The sequence below is a fragment of the Agelaius phoeniceus genome, chromosome 2, assembly GCF_051311805.1.
Source record: "Agelaius phoeniceus isolate bAgePho1 chromosome 2, bAgePho1.hap1, whole genome shotgun sequence".
Classification (NCBI taxonomy): domain Eukaryota; kingdom Metazoa; phylum Chordata; class Aves; order Passeriformes; family Icteridae; genus Agelaius; species Agelaius phoeniceus.
Genome location: NC_135266.1, coordinates 49,959,662 through 49,977,728, shown reverse-complemented (window position 1 = coordinate 49,977,728; position 18,067 = coordinate 49,959,662). Strand labels below are relative to the sequence as shown.

The 18,067-nt window shown below is 36.2% G+C and overlaps 1 protein-coding gene across 1 annotated transcript in view; it reads left to right on the top strand.

The window, feature by feature from the left end:
• The window catches only part of SCEL (sciellin), a 68,863-nt gene that overhangs the window by 20,990 nt on the left and 29,806 nt on the right, over positions 1-18,067 (top strand). The window contains exons 2-8 of the mRNA XM_077173582.1: positions 990-1,294; positions 7,379-7,454; positions 10,559-10,676; positions 11,286-11,348; positions 11,657-11,728; positions 15,855-15,923; positions 17,646-17,711. Of these exons, the coding sequence (XP_077029697.1) occupies positions 7,415-7,454; positions 10,559-10,676; positions 11,286-11,348; positions 11,657-11,728; positions 15,855-15,923; positions 17,646-17,711 (428 nt within the window). The 5' untranslated portion in view covers positions 990-1,294; positions 7,379-7,414. The remainder of the gene's footprint in view (positions 1-989; positions 1,295-7,378; positions 7,455-10,558; positions 10,677-11,285; positions 11,349-11,656; positions 11,729-15,854; positions 15,924-17,645; positions 17,712-18,067) is intronic.

Here is an 18,067-nt window from a genome sequence, read left to right as displayed (position 1 = left end):
ACTGTAAAAAGATAAACACATAGTACCTGAAAATTCCAGGACTGCTGTAAGTATTTTTGACTTTAATAGACAGAGAACCTGAGATGTACAAAATTTAGAAATGTGTGCATGCTTGTATTCATTAATTCTGAGATTTGTGGTAGTTAATAGTTTATACCATTTGTATAATATGTGGTATTTTCTTGTCTGCTGCTCTGCTTCATCAGCTGTCTTTTATGAAATAGAACCAATGTTTGGAGAATAGCTTCATCCTACTAAGTACCAAGCCTATGAAAAGGTAACCATGGGCAAAAATACAGGCTATTACTAAGTTAATTCATGCCAGTTTGCTTTTTTGAGTTCAAAGAAATTCTTAATTTTCACAAAAGATAATAGGACTAAAGGTTGCTAAATGACCTCTCACATATTTCAATTCAAAAGTTGCCCAAATATAAAATAAGGTGGGCTTGTATAAGATACATTAAAACCAGCCTCTGTATCTTAAAGAGAAGCATGGAGTTGTATACAGCATACCTAAAAGAAAAGTACTGATTTCATACTACTCTATTTACTAACAGTAAAGGCAGTTCTTAGCCTACAAATCTATCTGCAGCCATTTTAAAGAGAGAAAAAAAAAAGTGAGCACAACTTCTTCCCTCCTTTGTTTATTGCTGGCAGTACAGAAGGAGAAATGCAAATGTCCAGAGATAAGAGAGACATGCAACAAGATCTCACGTGGGAGGGATTTCCCCCCAGATCTTTTGCCTCTGCCCACATACCCAAATGGTGCAAATAATGCAGATCAGATCCCAGCGTGTGATACCCATGTAACATTTCTGCAGAACTTCTCTTTGGTGAAATGTGGTGTTACTTCATGTTCATCCCTGTAAATACCTGAAACTCTGGCTGAGAGGCAGCCCTATAGCTCTGCAACACGTATTTCTGTGGAAAATCCAAATTACTCTAGCATATTTTTCCAAATGGTAATTGTTTGGTTTTCTGTTTTCAAGGTCTGTGAAGGCGGTTCATTTTGTGAAACCCAGCCCTACTGCACTTGAAAAGAACAGCAAGCGCAGAAGGACAGCAACTCACCCGTACTCTTAATTGATCTGGTATTTCTACAAGGTGCCACCCTTTTCCACACCTCCTACCTCCTCCTTAAGTGACTCAGCCTCTGAAGGAGAAATCTCTTGACTTTTCAGACAGCTGGATGGAGAAGAACAGTTCAGCTCTCAGTCTGCTTTGATTGTGCCTCCCTTCCAGGCTGACCAACCACGCTGAGCCACACTAGGACACCAACTTCTGCCATACCTAGGTAAGGATGTTAACTGTTCTGGTTTTATACTGTTCCCTACCATGTAGGGAAATTCCTACATTTTCAGTTGTTCTGTGATTTCTTACTGTCCAGTTTAGGATGCCATTTCAAAGGATCTGATTTTCAAGAAGTATGGAGAACTTGACTATGAAAATGCAGCTCTGAAAGTTATACAGTTTTGGTGTTCAGATTACTGAGATTTCTGACTTCTGTCCAGACCATATTAATTATTTCATTATTTATATTATATTGCTAATTGTATTTTATTCTAGTGATAATTCTCTGATAAATTCACTGTTCAGACCACTTTTCATGAATTGCTGTTTTAATGTCATTTTTGCTCTTTGGTTCATTTTGTTTGGTTTTTTTCTTTGTTTGGATTTTTTGTCTAAAACTAATGAGTATTTACTCTTTTATAATTTTCTTGAATTATTTTTATTATTTTGGGGAAAAAAAAAAACCAACCCCAAAACAACAGTTGTCTTTAATTTTCACCTTTGCAAAAATACCCATTCTACTTAAATGCAAGGACTTAGCTATACAATGACCTGAACACATGGATAAACAGGAAGTGTTCTTCATCAAAAATCTAGTGAATTGAATGATGACAGAGCTGAATAAAGAAAATTAAAATTATCACCCCCTTTTCTACACTCTATTAGAAAAAAAAGCCTACATTTACAACTGAATGAGTATTTCTAATTTGAAAATACATACAAATTTGGATTGTGATTTAGTTGATTTTACATTAGTGACAGCTCCACAGCTTCTTTCAAAACAGAATCTCCTCCGCCCACATCTTGAAAAACCAGTTTTGAGAGCTCTTTCAGCTACAAATACGTGAATGATTGCTGTCATATATTCACGTGGCATCTACTCCTATCTTGCCTGTTTTCTTTCTCACACAAATACACGTTATTTCTGTTTTCTGAGTGAATTCTTTTCTGTGTTATTAGTTCTGTGGACAAAATGGTAGAGTAAAATATTTATTTAAACACAATGTGTTATTTTCAGAAGTTCACAAACGTATTATATGGCTATTGCTCTGATGTGTAATTCCTGAAAAAAAAATCTGTCTAGGAACACATTTTTGTGATTGTTTAATATCTGTAAAATAAATTTAGCAATTTTTAAATGTAGTTTTCAGCAAAAGGACAAAAAAGACTAGCTAATTGCCAAACAAAGAGAATCATGTTACATGCAATTGTGTAGGGAAGAAATTAGAGCATCAGTTATACATAGAGATCTGCACCTGACAGAAGGGGCCTTTAAGGCTGTTTGAAGAGATAATATTCTTGTCTGTAATAACAAGTTCGGATTTATGGAGGATTGCACAGCCTTGAATGGTTCTGGCTGTGATAGTGGTTTGCAAAACAGCCTCTATCTGCAATCAGGAAATTCTTATTTGAGTGTAAGTATAGGTAGGCAGATCTGACAGCTCAGTCACAGCACTGTTATCTGAGGGGAGAAAGGATGGATGTGGACAACAGCAAAATTGCTGTTGACTTCCAGACCAGAAAGATTTTACCTCACACAATTATGGGTACTTGTCTAGAAGAAAAGCTGCAGTTATGTGTGTCCTCAGTGTCTTAGTAGGGCTTGGAAATCTTTATCCTGTATCAAGTCAGGATTACTTAATTCAGTTGCTGGCTCACACTATATTCAAGAGAAATGAGGGAGGAAATAATGAAGTTTGCTGACTTGAAAGTTGTTAACTGAAAGCAAGGAAACTCTGTTGTGTCTTTCATAACTGTGATTCAGACCAAATGCGCTTTTCTTTAAACCATCGTATTCTCTACATTCAACTCACATAAAAGAAAGATAAGCTGCATACTATAGAATTAAGATTAAGAGTTACAAGGGAACACAAAGGAAAACAAAAGGTAGAGCTGAAGTAAGTCTTCAGTTCTAGTGGAATGATTCTACAATTTTTAGCTCTGGTTTCTCATAGGATACTGACTGTTCAGCTTCGTTCAGAGCAGAATAGTTCTTCAAGAAAATCAAATTTTGGTATTTTGGTGGCAAGCTTCATATTTGGGATAGAGAAAGAATGAAGTATAGGCCAATTTTTATTTTCACATGGCAAATATTAGATGCTTTCAGAAAGCTGGAACTTGAAGATCATGTAGCAAACAGCAGCCAGCAAGCTGTGGTTGTGTAGAGCCATATATTGAACCTGTTTATTCCAGCTGGTGTTTAATGTGGACATGCCAATCCCAGCAACTTCTCTACAACTGAGGCTGGTTTAGCAATACAGCATGAGAAGTTGGATGACAGCAAATTCTGAAACACTCCTTTTTTAAGTCTGTTGTTCAGTTACCACTTTTTGTATCACCCAGTTCATTAATAATAGTGGGAAATTTGACATTTTAGGCATTTAATTTGGCAATGCTTTATATGAAAAACTTCAGGATAAAAACAAATATTTTGGCTTCTAAGAGAAGAAGGTATCTTCTAACAAATATTTTGGCTTCTAAGAGAAGAAGGTATCCTTCTCGACATTCCTTCAACATTTACTATGCTGAATTCCTTATTATACAGATAATGCAGAGGCCTTTTGCCTCTAAGCTGTGGAAATTAATCTTGTTTTATTAGAAGCAAAATACATGTCAACTGTCTTCTTATGAATAAGGTCTTAATGACTGTCATAGCTAGTAGCCAAAGAGCAAAGATTTATTTTGTTGGAACTAGTTCAGTCTGATGTGGAAAACATGAATCTTACAGGAAATGCTTCTATTATTATGTATTTTTTTAAATACAGCAATGCATATGTGTGAAGCCTAATCACACAGATAGCCACAGCCAAGAGCAGAAGGAAGGCAAAAGGACTCTGTGGTGGAGGAATGGGTGTGGTCAGATGATCTGAAAACTAGAAGGTCTGGCTTTCAGAATTTAAGGCAGGCCTGAGGTATTCTGATCAGTCACTGCAGGAGATGAAAAGGAGCTGTAGAAGTATAAATATAGGTATTTGTGATAAAAATAATATTAGAGACTTGTGCTGCTTTTGGAGGAATTTCTTGCCAGGTTAGATGGACTTTTACTTTCCCTGAAGCCATATCTGAAGTTTTTCTGAATTTCTTTGGGATTATGTTTGGATTTTCCACAAAATGTTTGACCGTCTGAATCTAGGACTGGCATGTCTTAAAACCATTTAGGAGCTGCTTACTGGACTGGCCAGGGCAGTTTTAATTTTCGTTTAGAGTTTCCTGACGCTGTTTTTAAATTCAAATTACACTGGAGTTGCATTCCTGTTTGTTTTTGTTTTGCATTCCAGCTGAGTTGTTTTGCTTCGGTGGTTGAGATCTTATTAAAAATGTCTGAACATAATTTACTACTACAGCATAGTACAGAAAGCTATAACTCTGCTTTCTCACAATCTCATTTACAAAGTTAAAAACTTTTTGTTTATCTCCCTATGGTCTGAAGATGAGCTGTTCACTGACCTATGTGAATAATGTGACAGTTCCAGATCTTTATGAGCTGATATTTTTAAACTAATCGTATCCTCATAATCTCTAGTCCACTCCCCTTTTCAAATACAAAGATACAAACACACACAGTTCAGAATAGTGAAGGCCAAGGAAAAATGCTTTGATGAGCTCTATTCTGCCTCTTTATGCAAGATTCTTTTCATTTCTAAGCCCTAACATTTAAATCTTACCCTGATGATTCTTGATTGTCTGTGCTACAGATTAAAGTAAGATTTTTTTTTAAATTTGCATTTTAAATTTTAATGAATTAATCTTTGATATACATCTTGAAAGCTCAGAGGTAAGAGGAAAGCCTTAAGGACAAAATGGCAGTATTCTGTAGGACTAAAATGCTTGGGTTTAAAGTTTCAGACTACCTGGCACATTTTCAGTGCTGACTGTAAAAGGGAGTGTACCTGTTTCTTAGACTCATTTATGCATACTGCTTTTGGGCTAGGACACTTTGCAGCACTTTATTCTGGATGCTGTGCACATGTGAAACAGAAATATTTTTTTGCCCTAAAAGTATTAAAAAATTAATATAGGATGAGAAAAAGCCCAGTATTAATAAAATGTTGGAGGATGAAAGAAACATACTGGACTCTCATGGATACAAGAGGAGTTGCAAACCTCTTTATAGTTGCTTTTGATTTGGTTTAATTTTCACAAAAGAAATCTCCTTTTTCAAAGTCTTATGATTAATTTCCCTTAGCAAATGGCTTTAAAAGTACTTAATAGAAAATAAATCCAAAATCCTTCTATGCAAACTACTACTTCTTGGATGAAGAAGTTCTAGTTCTCATTGCTTGAAAATGTACTGAAATATCAAACTTTCTATTATCCTGGGAATGACTGGATCAAATGTCCAGCTGTACTTAAGCTGAAAAAGTAAACCAGAGACCTCTCTATCATCTTGGACAGTTCAGGAAAATTTATAGTGAAAGTGGTAACTATCTAAAAAAACGGATTGCTTGATAACCTACCTGAACAGTTTCTAGGAAATTCAGTTCATATATGCTTAAAACCTTACATAAATATTTTTAAAAGGCATTTTATAACCCATTGCAAAATAAATAAGCCTCACCATAGCCCCGAGCATATTTTTATTGTGTGGGAACCAGATCCAGCAGTCACATGTTTTCTACTACCACTGTGCCAATGCTTGCTTGATACCAACAACTAAGGTTAAAAAAAATGGAATGCAGGTAGGAGCCTTTCAAAATGCCAGAATTTTAAACTCTAAGAAATATTTGGAATTTCACAACTGGTTAAGATACATGCAGACTTCAGACTTCAATATTAGTTTTTTTGTTTATATCTTTACTTTCTAGAAAGATCTCTAGTTGTTTAATGCTTCTTTTTGTTTGTTTATGTTGGGATATTTTTTGAGATGTTATTTTTTGAGGGGGTGGTTTGGATTCTTTTTGTGTTTGTTTTTTTTTGTTTTGGTTTTTTTTTTAACCATAAGCTTTTTTTAGTAATTGTTGGGCAGCAAAACCATAGAAAAGAAAAATCTGCTTTAAGTTCAATCCTTTGTGGCATCCACAATGTTTTATTGTCAGTGTAAGCATTATTCTTAAGCTTTTGCCAGAATCCAAAATCTTCACCTTCCATCAGTAAAGAAAGAGCCACAGGCCTCGGTGTCTCCACTCCATTTTACATGTGTGAGCAATACACTTTACATCTTCAAAAAGAAAACAAGGATAGCTCTGTCATCCAGAGAACCAGGAATGTTTCTGATTTTTAAGGACTGTTTCTGTCAGTTTTCTGATGCTTCTGTAAATTTTAGCAGCCTGACAATGGAGCTGGTTGTGAGCTTTCCAGCACAACACTGTTTTCTTGGAAAATGCTGCTTTACAAAAATGAATCCAATGGGTCAGTTTTGCCCAAACTCCAAAGTCAATGTTAGTATCTGGGGCTTTTTTAACTTAAAGGAAAATTTTCTGTCATTAAAATGTCATTATGTTCTGCTTGAGGCTTTCTCTAGGAATCCTGGTATTCACAATCCACTTTCAAAGCAAAACATGAAATCTTTTGAGTGGCTCAACTCCCAGTTTTGATTTTTTTTTTTTTAATCATCAGTCTTGGAGGCTTTTAAGCTGATTTGAAGTAAGGGGAGAAGTCAGTGACTGGAAAACTGTTGCAGAGCAGCAGAACTGCTTTCTGTCCTGGCCCTCTGCATTAGGAGCTGGCCACTGAGTCAGAGTGACCCGTCAGCAGGGCTGGATGAGCTCAGCTGTGCTCCAGGTGCTGTGCCAGGGACTGCCACCATCTTCCCTGAAGCTTGTCACCTCAACCCAGCCTGCAGTGCTCCTCTTGCCCCTGAGGCCTCTCACCACACCAAGTGCTCCCAGGGCAGGAGCTCCCAACAGGGAAGGGGCAGGGTGACAGCACAGGGGGAGGGCAGGGATGCACATGGCTGTCACCAGGCAGGGAAAAGCCACCAGATTCACTCTGAGCAGGGCTGTGGGCAGCCCTCAGCCATTCCAGCCTGTCAGACTAAACTTGTGCAAGGAGGTGACTGAAGTGGACAGCAAACCTGACGTGTCTTTGGGGCCGATTCCTAATGTGGCTGACAACGCTCACTTCCTTTCTTTGTCACTTTTTCTTTTAGATTCCTGCAGAAGGACAGAACAATCCCACGGGACAAATGTCAGCTTTCAACATACGAAAACAGTCTCCAAATCAAGGTGGTAATACCGAGTCTCCTCCATTTCCTGCTCAAGGGGCACTGCAGGCTGAGGCCTTGCTCCTGTCCAGGCCTCTGTGTACCCCTGGCACAGCTCCCTCACGGGGCAGTGGCAGGAGGGTGACCAGGGCCACCATGACCCTGTGCCAAACTCTGGGTGTTGGGCATGTGGCTGGCAGGGATTGACGCCAGAACATCCCACTGGGCAGTGGAGTGTGGTGGAGCTGGGTGGTGAGGGGCAAGGTGGTGTGGTTGTCATGGAAAACCCACCGGAGCAAAGTGGCTGCAAGGGCAGTGGGAAGATCCACTGGTCTCCTCACCATCTCTTTGACTCGCACAGGGAAAATGAGGAGAAATTGAGGAAAAGCAGAATTGGGGAAGGGGAGAGAAAAGCTGTTGAATCATCGTCTGGTAGGATTATTTACTCCTCTGTAGGAGTAAAATTCAAGGAGGGCTGGAATTTGCTTTCTATGCAGAGAAATAAGCAGAGGCAAACTAGAAACATGATGAAATTTTCCATTTCCCTGAACCTCAAAAATATTTCTAATGACAGAAAGATTTTGAGATGCATGAGGACCTGGTTCAGGTGGGATGTGCCAGGCTCAAGTGCACCAAAATTCATGTAGCCACAGCAGGGAACTGCTTGGCTCTACTGCATTGAGGACATAAAGTTTTATTGTCAAATAGAGACAGGGATGAGCTGCATCTGCCTGTGCTCGTGTGACCTTATCTGTTAGATCAGATCTATATTTAATTTTTTAGCTGAAGCTCGGGAGAAAATTCATTAGGGCAGAAAAGAGTACTGTTCTGCTAGCCCAGGGCCTCAGGCATTAGCAGATTGCTTCCTAATCCGCTAAACACTTGTCAAGTGTTTCTTGACAAGAAAACAATATATATTCCTGGGCTACCAGCTTTACACAAGGTTTCATGAAACATTCTTTGAGCCATCTCTGAGCCATTTAAAAAGCCATGATTTCTGAGAAATCCAAGTGATTTTTGACAACCCACTGGAGCTATTCAGGCAAGCCTGGGATGCCATCATTTCTTTTTGAAGTCTTTAAAGTCATATTTTAATAAATATTTTTAAGATAGAAACTAGCTCAATAGGCAGTGAACAGGCTGATGCAGAATTCATGCAATGAAGATAGATTAGATTTTGTTAATCCACCATGATTGTCAGCTCATTCTTACAAACAGCATTTTCCCTGTCCCTGGTCATTCGTCAGTTGGCTGGATCTATGCTGCTTAAAAAGAAGAAAGCCAAACCTGGGTATCAAGGCCAAGAGATGGAAGGACACATCTGTGCTATCACAGCCATGGCTCCTAGAATACCTGCCACTTCTCTAGCACCTCAGTCTTGGAGAGAGCAAGTCCAACACAGAACCAGAGAACATATGCAACTAGGCAACATCAGTGATGAGTCCAAACCTTTCATTCCTTCTCTTTCACTAGGCAGTATGGACATATCTATAGGGAATTGAAACAGGCACAGTTCGAATTACACACATTTATACATTTTTAGACTGAATTTTATCTCTTTTTACAGATCTCTTTTTATTCTTTTTACAGAATTTTATCTCTATTTTATCTACTTTTAGAAAAAAAAAGTATTTAAAAATTTGCTCTTGGCTATTGTCATGAAAGATAAATGTTTTGATGTTTTATTACAATTCGATCTTCCACTCACTGTAGCTATTTGTCATTTTTTCATGTTATCACTACAGGTGAAGTTTTGTATTAAATGCAAGGAGTACATTTTCTTATAAATCAGAGCAGAATGCCAAAACACAGCTCTGAAAAATGACATATTACTGTCTGCATGTGTTTTCTCTGGAGCCATGTTCTTTCTGCACACAGTATTTACAGTCTAGTTACTGAACACCAGATAGTGATGTCTCCTGAAATTTAAAAATCTTTTTGCGTGAATGCTCAGAGAGTGAGGAATTAATGGAGAAAACCATGAGGGTCTTTAAAGGAAAACACAAGATCCTCTGTACTTTCCATATTTTTAAAAATTCTTATTTGGTTGTATTAACAAAGATTTTGCATATTTAATACTTCACCCTCTCTTCTCTGGAAAAATTTGGGGCAAATATAGCAATTAAAAAGATGGAATTTCTGTTTGGTCTTAACTTCTATCTATTCATTTTAATAGGCCATGTTAAAATATCACTAAAATATTTCCTCTTACCTTAAATAGGCTGATGATATGAAACTTAGGTGGACTGAGAATAGTAAACAATAGTCATTGCATATTTTGCTTGCAAAAAGGGCCAAAATTCTCATGAAAAAACCAAAGGAGATAAACATCTGCTTTCTAATACAGGGAAGAGTCCATAGTCTCCCAAATCAAGTGAATATCATACTGTTACTTTCCCAATACACTAAATATCAGCCTTGTTGGACCAAGATATTTTAGGTTGTTTTCAAAAGTAAGTAAGGCTTCCATGTTTGTTCAGCGTGTCAGTCTGTCTCTCCCAATAACCTTTGAAACCATACACCAATTTTAGTTAAATTTGATGTAAAGGTATTGCTTTGATTAAAGTTCAGATTAAGATTAAGTCACTGACTAGTAAAGAAACTCTGTTCATACAGCCTTTGAGGAAAAAGCTTCAGAGGGAGTCTGACTCTTTGAGAAACATGAAAATCCACATATTTTGAGCTGGGTGTAGTAGGGGTGCCACGTGGTCACCTGAAGTTTAGCTGTCATTCAAAATTTGTATCCTGTCACACATCTGCAAATACAAAACCCACAGACAACACCCCAGGAAACAGGATTCATTAGTTTGACTTTCCTGGGATTACTGTGGTATGCAAATTTCATAATTGCTTTATCAGATCTGTGAAATGTGTTTACATTAGAAACAGGCAAAGCAGTTTCATATTAAGGATGAAACTGAATTTAGTTTGCTATGCTGGGCTTCTGCAGGCCCTTCAAGGTGAAACTGCAGACTTTTCAAGAAGCAATCTGGATTAAACAGGTGTGGTAACTGAAAATTCAATTGGTATTAAATTTCTACCCATTTCAATCGATGTAATAGTAATTTAGGTTGACAAAATTTTTCTACATGTTCATTTTCAAGACATGTTTCTCTGCATTTGCAGATAAGAAGAGCCCCTCTGTTGCAATTAAAAGCAGACAACAGGCTACTTATGATGTTAATAAACGACGGACCCTTTTGCAAGATAACAGCTGGATAAAGAAGAAGCCTGAGGAGGAAAAGTAAGAAAAATGTGAAATGCATTTCTTCCATATTTAGTTCAGTATGCCATGTACCTTTGCATGGAGCATCTACTTTTGCATGGATGGTGTCAACCAAATTAGGGGAATTCAATCAAATAACTCTTATTTATTTATCTTGATGAGGTATTGATTGCCTTTTGGAAGTTTTAGTTTGATGAATATTCACTGACTGTTTTTCATTGGGACTTTTGAGTGCTGAGTATTTAATGAAGTTCTGCCCTACAAGCAAAATCCTACATTTCACATGCAACATTATGATCTTTTTATAAGCAAGAGGATTATAAATCTTGGCAAGTTCTTTTAAGGACCCTAAGTCAGAATCAGTTTAAATTTCCTCTAGTGTAAACTAGGACTAAAATTACAGCAGAAACAATGCCTTGAGACCATGTTATCATTATCTGGTCCATGAACAGCTTGTAGGAAGAGATAACTCTTACTCCAAAATGTCTGGAGTTTTGTACTGCAGAGTTCTGCAGCTGGTGCAATTACAGTGGTAGTGGACAGCTGTGAAATCTGATGGAAGACAATATCTTTTGCCAAGAAAAAGTGATCTATTTTTAATACTTACTGTTTTTCTTTTGGTTGAAGTGCTGATGAAAACTACGGAAGGGCGGTGCTTAACCAATACAAATCCCAAGATAGCCTACACAGGTATGGTGGAGTATCTGAACACCTTTCTAATTATATTACCAAAAAAACCTGAGTATCCTTTTACTATATCATGAACAAAGCAAAGAAATTGCTTTGTTCAGTTTTAGTCTATACATATTTTCACTGTATATCTGACTCCAGTGTCGATAAATGATTACTGCCATGGATCCAGGGTTTGATCTGTTGACACCTGGATGGTCTAAAACCCTGTATGATACTTTAATCTGAGACATAGATACTCTTTCATTAATGAAAGTTGTTTAATAAAATCAGTGAACAAAGTGGCATTTCTAATTTTTTTATTACAGCAGTAGCACAAATGAAAAGGAAGATCAGAAAGCTGTTCTTGGACGATACAGATCTGATACCACCTTGGACAGGTAGGGCTCTTTTTCTGGATGTATTGTATGTTGTGATTGTCATATATGTGAGAGGTCTTTAAAAGGAAAGGACAAATGAAGTCAGTGCATTTTTAAAGTTTTCTTATTATTAAGCATCTAAGCAAAAGACTTTGAATGATATTTGCATGAATTTTCAATGAGACAAATGAAAATGTGATTTGAGAAAAGGTTCTTTTGATATCTTCTTTTTTTTGGTACCTGTTTCTGTGTATTCTTGTTCTCATAAATGCAAGTATCTTTCCACAACTGATAACCACTCCTACCCAGTTTCCTCCGTTTCAAATTCTAAACCCAAGTCCTATCTCCAACAGCTAAGCACAATATGGCTTAAACCAAAGTTCTTTGCAAATACTATGATCAGTACCAATATCAGTCATGCTTGTCATACAGGTGCTTAATTTGAACTTTCTGTTCATCCTTGACCTCTGCTGAGTGAAGACATGACCATGCTTGTGTTTGCAGATTCTTTCTGTGTTGCATCTTCAAAATCCAACCTCCATTGATATGTGGTAGGGCTATGAGAACCATAACTTAAATGCACACTGTGGGAAAAGGGCACTTTATTTAATTGGGATTTAGCACTGTGCTATTTAATCTCATGATCCTTAATTCTCTTGTAAAAAACAATGCAAAATTGTTATATAAAATTTACCTTCTCCACAGGAGTTTGAAAAAGAATAGGCTAGGGACCTGTGCAGTACCATCACCCTGCCTACTCTTCTACACCCCAGTGAATCCTGGTTCACTGTATTGTTTCATTCATCACGAGGAAGCCATTCTATAACTTCAATTTACCTGTTGCTCTTCTTTGTATCTTTTCTATTTCCATATTAGTTTTTTGATGTGGGAATCCAAATCTCCATGTAGGTATTTAAGATTTGTGCACACCTTGTATGTACACAGAGCAGTAATAACAATGATTTCTATTTCATTTGCAATTCCTCCCGTTGTACTTCATAACATTGAGTTTGCTTTTTTGAGTGCTACTAAGAATTGAGTTTTAATTTTCACAACATTATCTATGTAATTCCAAGATTTCTTTTCTGAGTGATAATTGCTGGTTCAGAGATCAATTGTTTTTCTTGGCAGGCATTACTTTGCATCCAAGAAAAGTGAATGTCATCTGCCATTTTAGAAATCTGACATGTTAGCAGATAACTTCTGAAAAGCTTTGCCAGTTGCCATTTGTTTTGACTACCAGGAAGCAATGACATTGGCAAGCAACATCATTCCACTCTCCTTTTTTCAAGATAAATCATGAATGTATGGAACAATACAGGTTTTTTACAGATCTCTCCTTCCCCTCTGGAAACTTGTCATTTATTTCAAACCTTTGTTTCTTACATTTTAAGCAGTTTTTTTCTCTATTACCCATGGGAGGTCAGTTGATTTAAAAACACTTAAAACAGACTTCTATGAAGTTTTTTGGAAATTCAAGTAGCAAATATCACCTATGTTACACCTATCCAGGTGGCCACTCACTTCAAAACAATTTTTAAAGCTTGATTTTCATGCCTCAAACCCTGATTGCTAATTTAGAAGTCACAGGACAAATCCAGTTTCTACAGGGTCACTGAGGAGCACTGTTCTTTTGTACTTGTTATCTTTTTGGTTTATGCTGAGATATTAAAGTATCTGAATTATTTCAGGTTGTAAGCTGACTACCTTTGTCTTTGCATACACACAAATATCTAACATAAAGGGTTCTTTACATGCAGCTGATGACAAAGTATACCAAAAGAGTACTTTAGGTATAAATAAGAAATGTAGCAAGTGGAGAACATCCTTCCCAGAGGAAACAGAAATATTATTAGGAACTAACTAAGTATTTGACAAAAGATGGGACAAACCTTTTAAGTCAGGTGGGGATGAAAATTACAATGCTATTTTTCCATGTACTAAATAATCCTAAATCCAGAATAGCTTCCAGCAACACTAAATCCCAACTGCATCTACAGCAATTAGATCTGGATAGATGAGACAGAAGCAAATTACATACTTTCACTGTTTGCTTCATTAATAATCTAATACTTTGGAATTATAGAAATTACTAGGATCAGAGAGCAAACCAGAAACCATTGTAGTGTGTGGTATGAACCTGCTTTCCACATCTTGAATGCTGCATGCATCATTTCACTGAAGAAACTACAATAGAACCAGAAAAAAAATTAAAGAGGAAGGTGAGAAAGGATGGAATAGCTCTTATATGAAAAATGTCTGAAAAGAATAAAAGTCTTCCGTTTGGAAAAGAATAATACAGGGAAACTGAGTCATGAGAGAATATTTTCTGTTTGTTGTACTGTAAGAATGGGGAGATACCCTATAAATGTTTGGCTAATAAATTAGGAAAAAAAAATGAATCAGAGAAAGAAAGAGAGAAAGAGAGAATGAGAGAAAGAGAGAGAGAAAGAGAGAAAGAGAAAAAGAGAGAGAAAGAAAGAAAGAGAAAAAGAGAGAGAAAGAAAGAGAGAAAGAAAAGAAAAGAAAAGAAAAGAAAAGAAAAGAAAAGAAAAGAAAAGAAAAGAAAAGAAAAGAAAAGAAAAGAAAAAAGAAGGAAAGAAAAGAAAAAGGAAAGAAAAGGAAAGGAAAAGAACATTTATTTTTCATTTAATGCACATATCAATTGTAGGAGTCACCACCACAGGATACTGTGGAGGCCAGAAATTTAACTTGGTTCAGATAAACATTACTTGTGTAAATGGACGATTGATCCAGGGCTGTCTATTTGATTCCTTATCAGAAGCTCGAAAGTTATACAAGAAGTTAACACAATGCTTACCTTTCTTTTACTTTTTTTTTAAGCAAAAAAAGTGCTGGCTTTAAAATGAGGAAATACAAAGCTATGTAAAGCATTGTGCTGGAATTTTGAAAATTCGCGATGAAACGTGAAAGAAATGCTGGTTCGCTGGCGAATGAGAGGGAACGCTCGGGTTTGCATCCGCAGCAGTGCCAGCAGGGTTAGTGAGACCTCTAGTGACCTTCCAGCAACTGTAGCTGCTGTCACATCTCATGCTGCCCTGACAGGAGAGGGTTCTTTGCAAAACTGCATTTAAGATTTGCAAAAGACACAGAGCACACGCTGGTGCAGATTGTGTCCCAGAACTCCCCGGACGTCTTTTCATTAAATACAACAGTATCCTGTGCTGCTTGAAGGCAGGACACAAAATATTTTATACGTAACATCAGATTACAGGATTAATAATTTTTGCATCTATGGCTTCAGTTTATCGATGAGAATAAATAATTTTTAAAAATTATATGTAAGTTGTAGCTCAAGATGTGTTTCATCTGATTTAATCCAATATTTAAGATCACCCTCTCAACTTAGTATTTGTCCTCTATTTCAGTATACATCACTTTAAGCTTTTCTGAGTCCCCCAGTCCTTACTAAAAAATACTCCATATATAGGAAGTAAACTGGAATAAAATAAGAATCTAATCTGCTTCAGCTATGATAGCTACATGGTGTTTTCTGTGAAAATTTTGAAGGGCTTTAGGCGACAACTGTAGCATATATAAAGGGCTTGAAAAATCATGTGGTTGTTCCTTCATGTAAATTTCATGGCTTAGTGAAATCAGTTCAAGCACAAAGAATCCAACATCTTTGATAGAAATTACTCCTGTAGGTCAATAGTATGCTTTGCCAGGAATTTTGCACTAGAATATTTTCGATTTAATAGATCACATTGATCTATGAAATCTGTAAATAAAACAAGACTGTTGCATCTCTCTAGGAATAGTGAGGCAGAGAAAAAGGCAATAGTTCTGTGTGTACTGCTTGACTTAACATTGCTTTCTTTCTGGTATTTTGACCTAATTCAAAGGAGTTGTAATAAATTGTTAGCAACAGAGTGGTTTAATACAGAATGGTTTGAACATCATCTTGGAAAACTTTTTCAGTGAGCTACTCAGAGTCTTCAGATAATAATACACTAAATTTATATAATTTCAGCTTCTGTTCTCCACCTTTAGTGATACTGGGATATTTGTGATACTGGGATATCAGTACACAGGGCAAAATGATACTCTATCTTTTAATTTAATTGAAAATGGATTTTAAAAAAAATAGAGTGCGTATCATAAATAATTCCTGTGTTTCTGACAGAATTCCAGCTGGAAGTGATACTGATAAAATAAATAAGTCCCCAACTCTGAACCATAAGCAAAACAACAGGTATGAATTTCAGAAATATTATCATCTAAGTATTATGTATTATAATTTATCATGTATCATTCATCATGCTTTTTTATCTGTTATATATTACCATAACTTTAGAATTCTAAGTGTTATATATTACCATAACTTTAGAACACACCAACATTATACAGAGAAATTATTTGCATGGCATATGGCCTGGTTTAGGCTTCATTTGACCACCTGACCTCTGGAATGTAGGCATCTTTATCTAAATTACCTCTTTTTAAAGTTGGTGAGGAGAAAAAAAAAATCATTAAAACCAGAAGAATTTTCCTTAAAGAATCCTACTTCTCCACACAGTTTAAAAGAGACACCACCTCAGATCACGCATTTACTCACCATAATGATTATTTAATAATTACAGGATTTTAATACAAAAAAAAAAAAAAGAGTAAGAGTATTATGAAAAATGTGGGTGTGTTCTAGAGCTCCAGAACTCCCTGCATAAGATCTACCAAATACAATACATAATTCTGAGGAAGATAAAGAAAAAAAATCTATTTAATGCTTTCAGTGGAAAATGCCGTTGTACACTGCCAGTGGAAAACTTGAGTACCAAAACATAAAAAATAGGTTTTTGATAACTTAGCTGATTTTTCCAGTGGAAACATTTTCTTTGGTCAGAATGCCAGTCTTTTGATTAAAACAGTTTTAATTTAAAAGAAGTTACTACAACATTGTTGATAAATTATTTAAAAAGTTGCTATGATTCAGAGGTGGTCACTCTATATATGTCATATAATTCCACAACACTGAAAAATTATTTTCTAAAAATCTTCCACCTAGTACCTGATTGAAATTTTCATTTAAGAAAGTCAGAAGAGCTCAGCCACCATACTTGTAAATGCATCACTTTGTGTCTTCATCAATGTCAGTAGAGTTGTGTCAGTAATAAATTACACAGAACATAGTTGCTAGAGAGCACAGCAATTAAAAGTCATCTTGTGGAGAATTGAGATATTACACTGAAGAGAAAATCAGTATCTCTGGCATTTAAAGGTCAACTGAGGTCACTCTTTCAAATTATAATTTTGCACCATTATGTTGTAAATCATGCTGATGATGACACATGAAGCATCATATAAAATTAATTTTATACGGTGTTTTTTGGAGAGGGTTTTTTACAGACCAACAATTAATTCTGAAGTGGGACTTAAGAGAGACTTAAATTGTATGTATTTTTTTTCCTGCCAGAGAGCAAAATGATTTATAAAGCACTCTTCTTCAATTACTGTTATTATGAATTGCCAATTACTATCATTAAGAATTGCAGAGGATAAGACAATAACTTTTTGATAAATGTTATAAGAAATCACTGGCTTGGATTTTTTATAGTTTAGTTTTACAAATATATCCTAGCATAAAGCATTCTAATTGAACAAGAAACAAAATTTAAAGTAAGAAAATGAAAGATATTATTATTATAGTGTTTGGAGACTAAAGTGTAGGTAGAGAAGTCAAAATTTTAAGAAGCCAGAAATTACTTTGAATATCAAGTAAAAATGCAGTTGTGTAAACATCAGAACCCCTTAAGGTCTCCCACATCTTGTGTCCTTTGAAGTATATAAACATAGTTATAGCATTTACCATACCCATTTGTATCATTCTGATAGCAGAAATACAATATTTTTTTTCTTTTAAGAATATAAAATTATGCTTTTTCTGAAGATTAACTCACTAAATATATTTCCTTAACAGACAATCTTGGACTCCTAATGCAGCATCCACAACCACTACAGTCATTTCTCCAGTCAAGAAAAAGAGGTATTCATTATCACCACTGCTTGGTTGCCAGAGTGTCTATAGCACTGTGTTAAGCCTCAGTAACGTATCACAATGATATTAAAAAATCATCTACTTCTTCCTTCAGCACACTAAAACTCAGCAAGCTTCAAGAATGAAACTTTTACATCCTCTGTATCTTTCCATGGGATTTACAACTTTTATCTCTGTTGAGCCTGTTTGGTGAGCTATGGCACAATAGGTGCTAACTCTTGGCTGCAGCCCCTCATGAGCTGGTGTACTCATTCTCAGTGTCCAGTTTTAAAGCATTGTAGCTCACTCTAATTGTGAAATCTCTGATGCCAAACTTCACCCTGTGCTGTTGCAGCCCATATGAA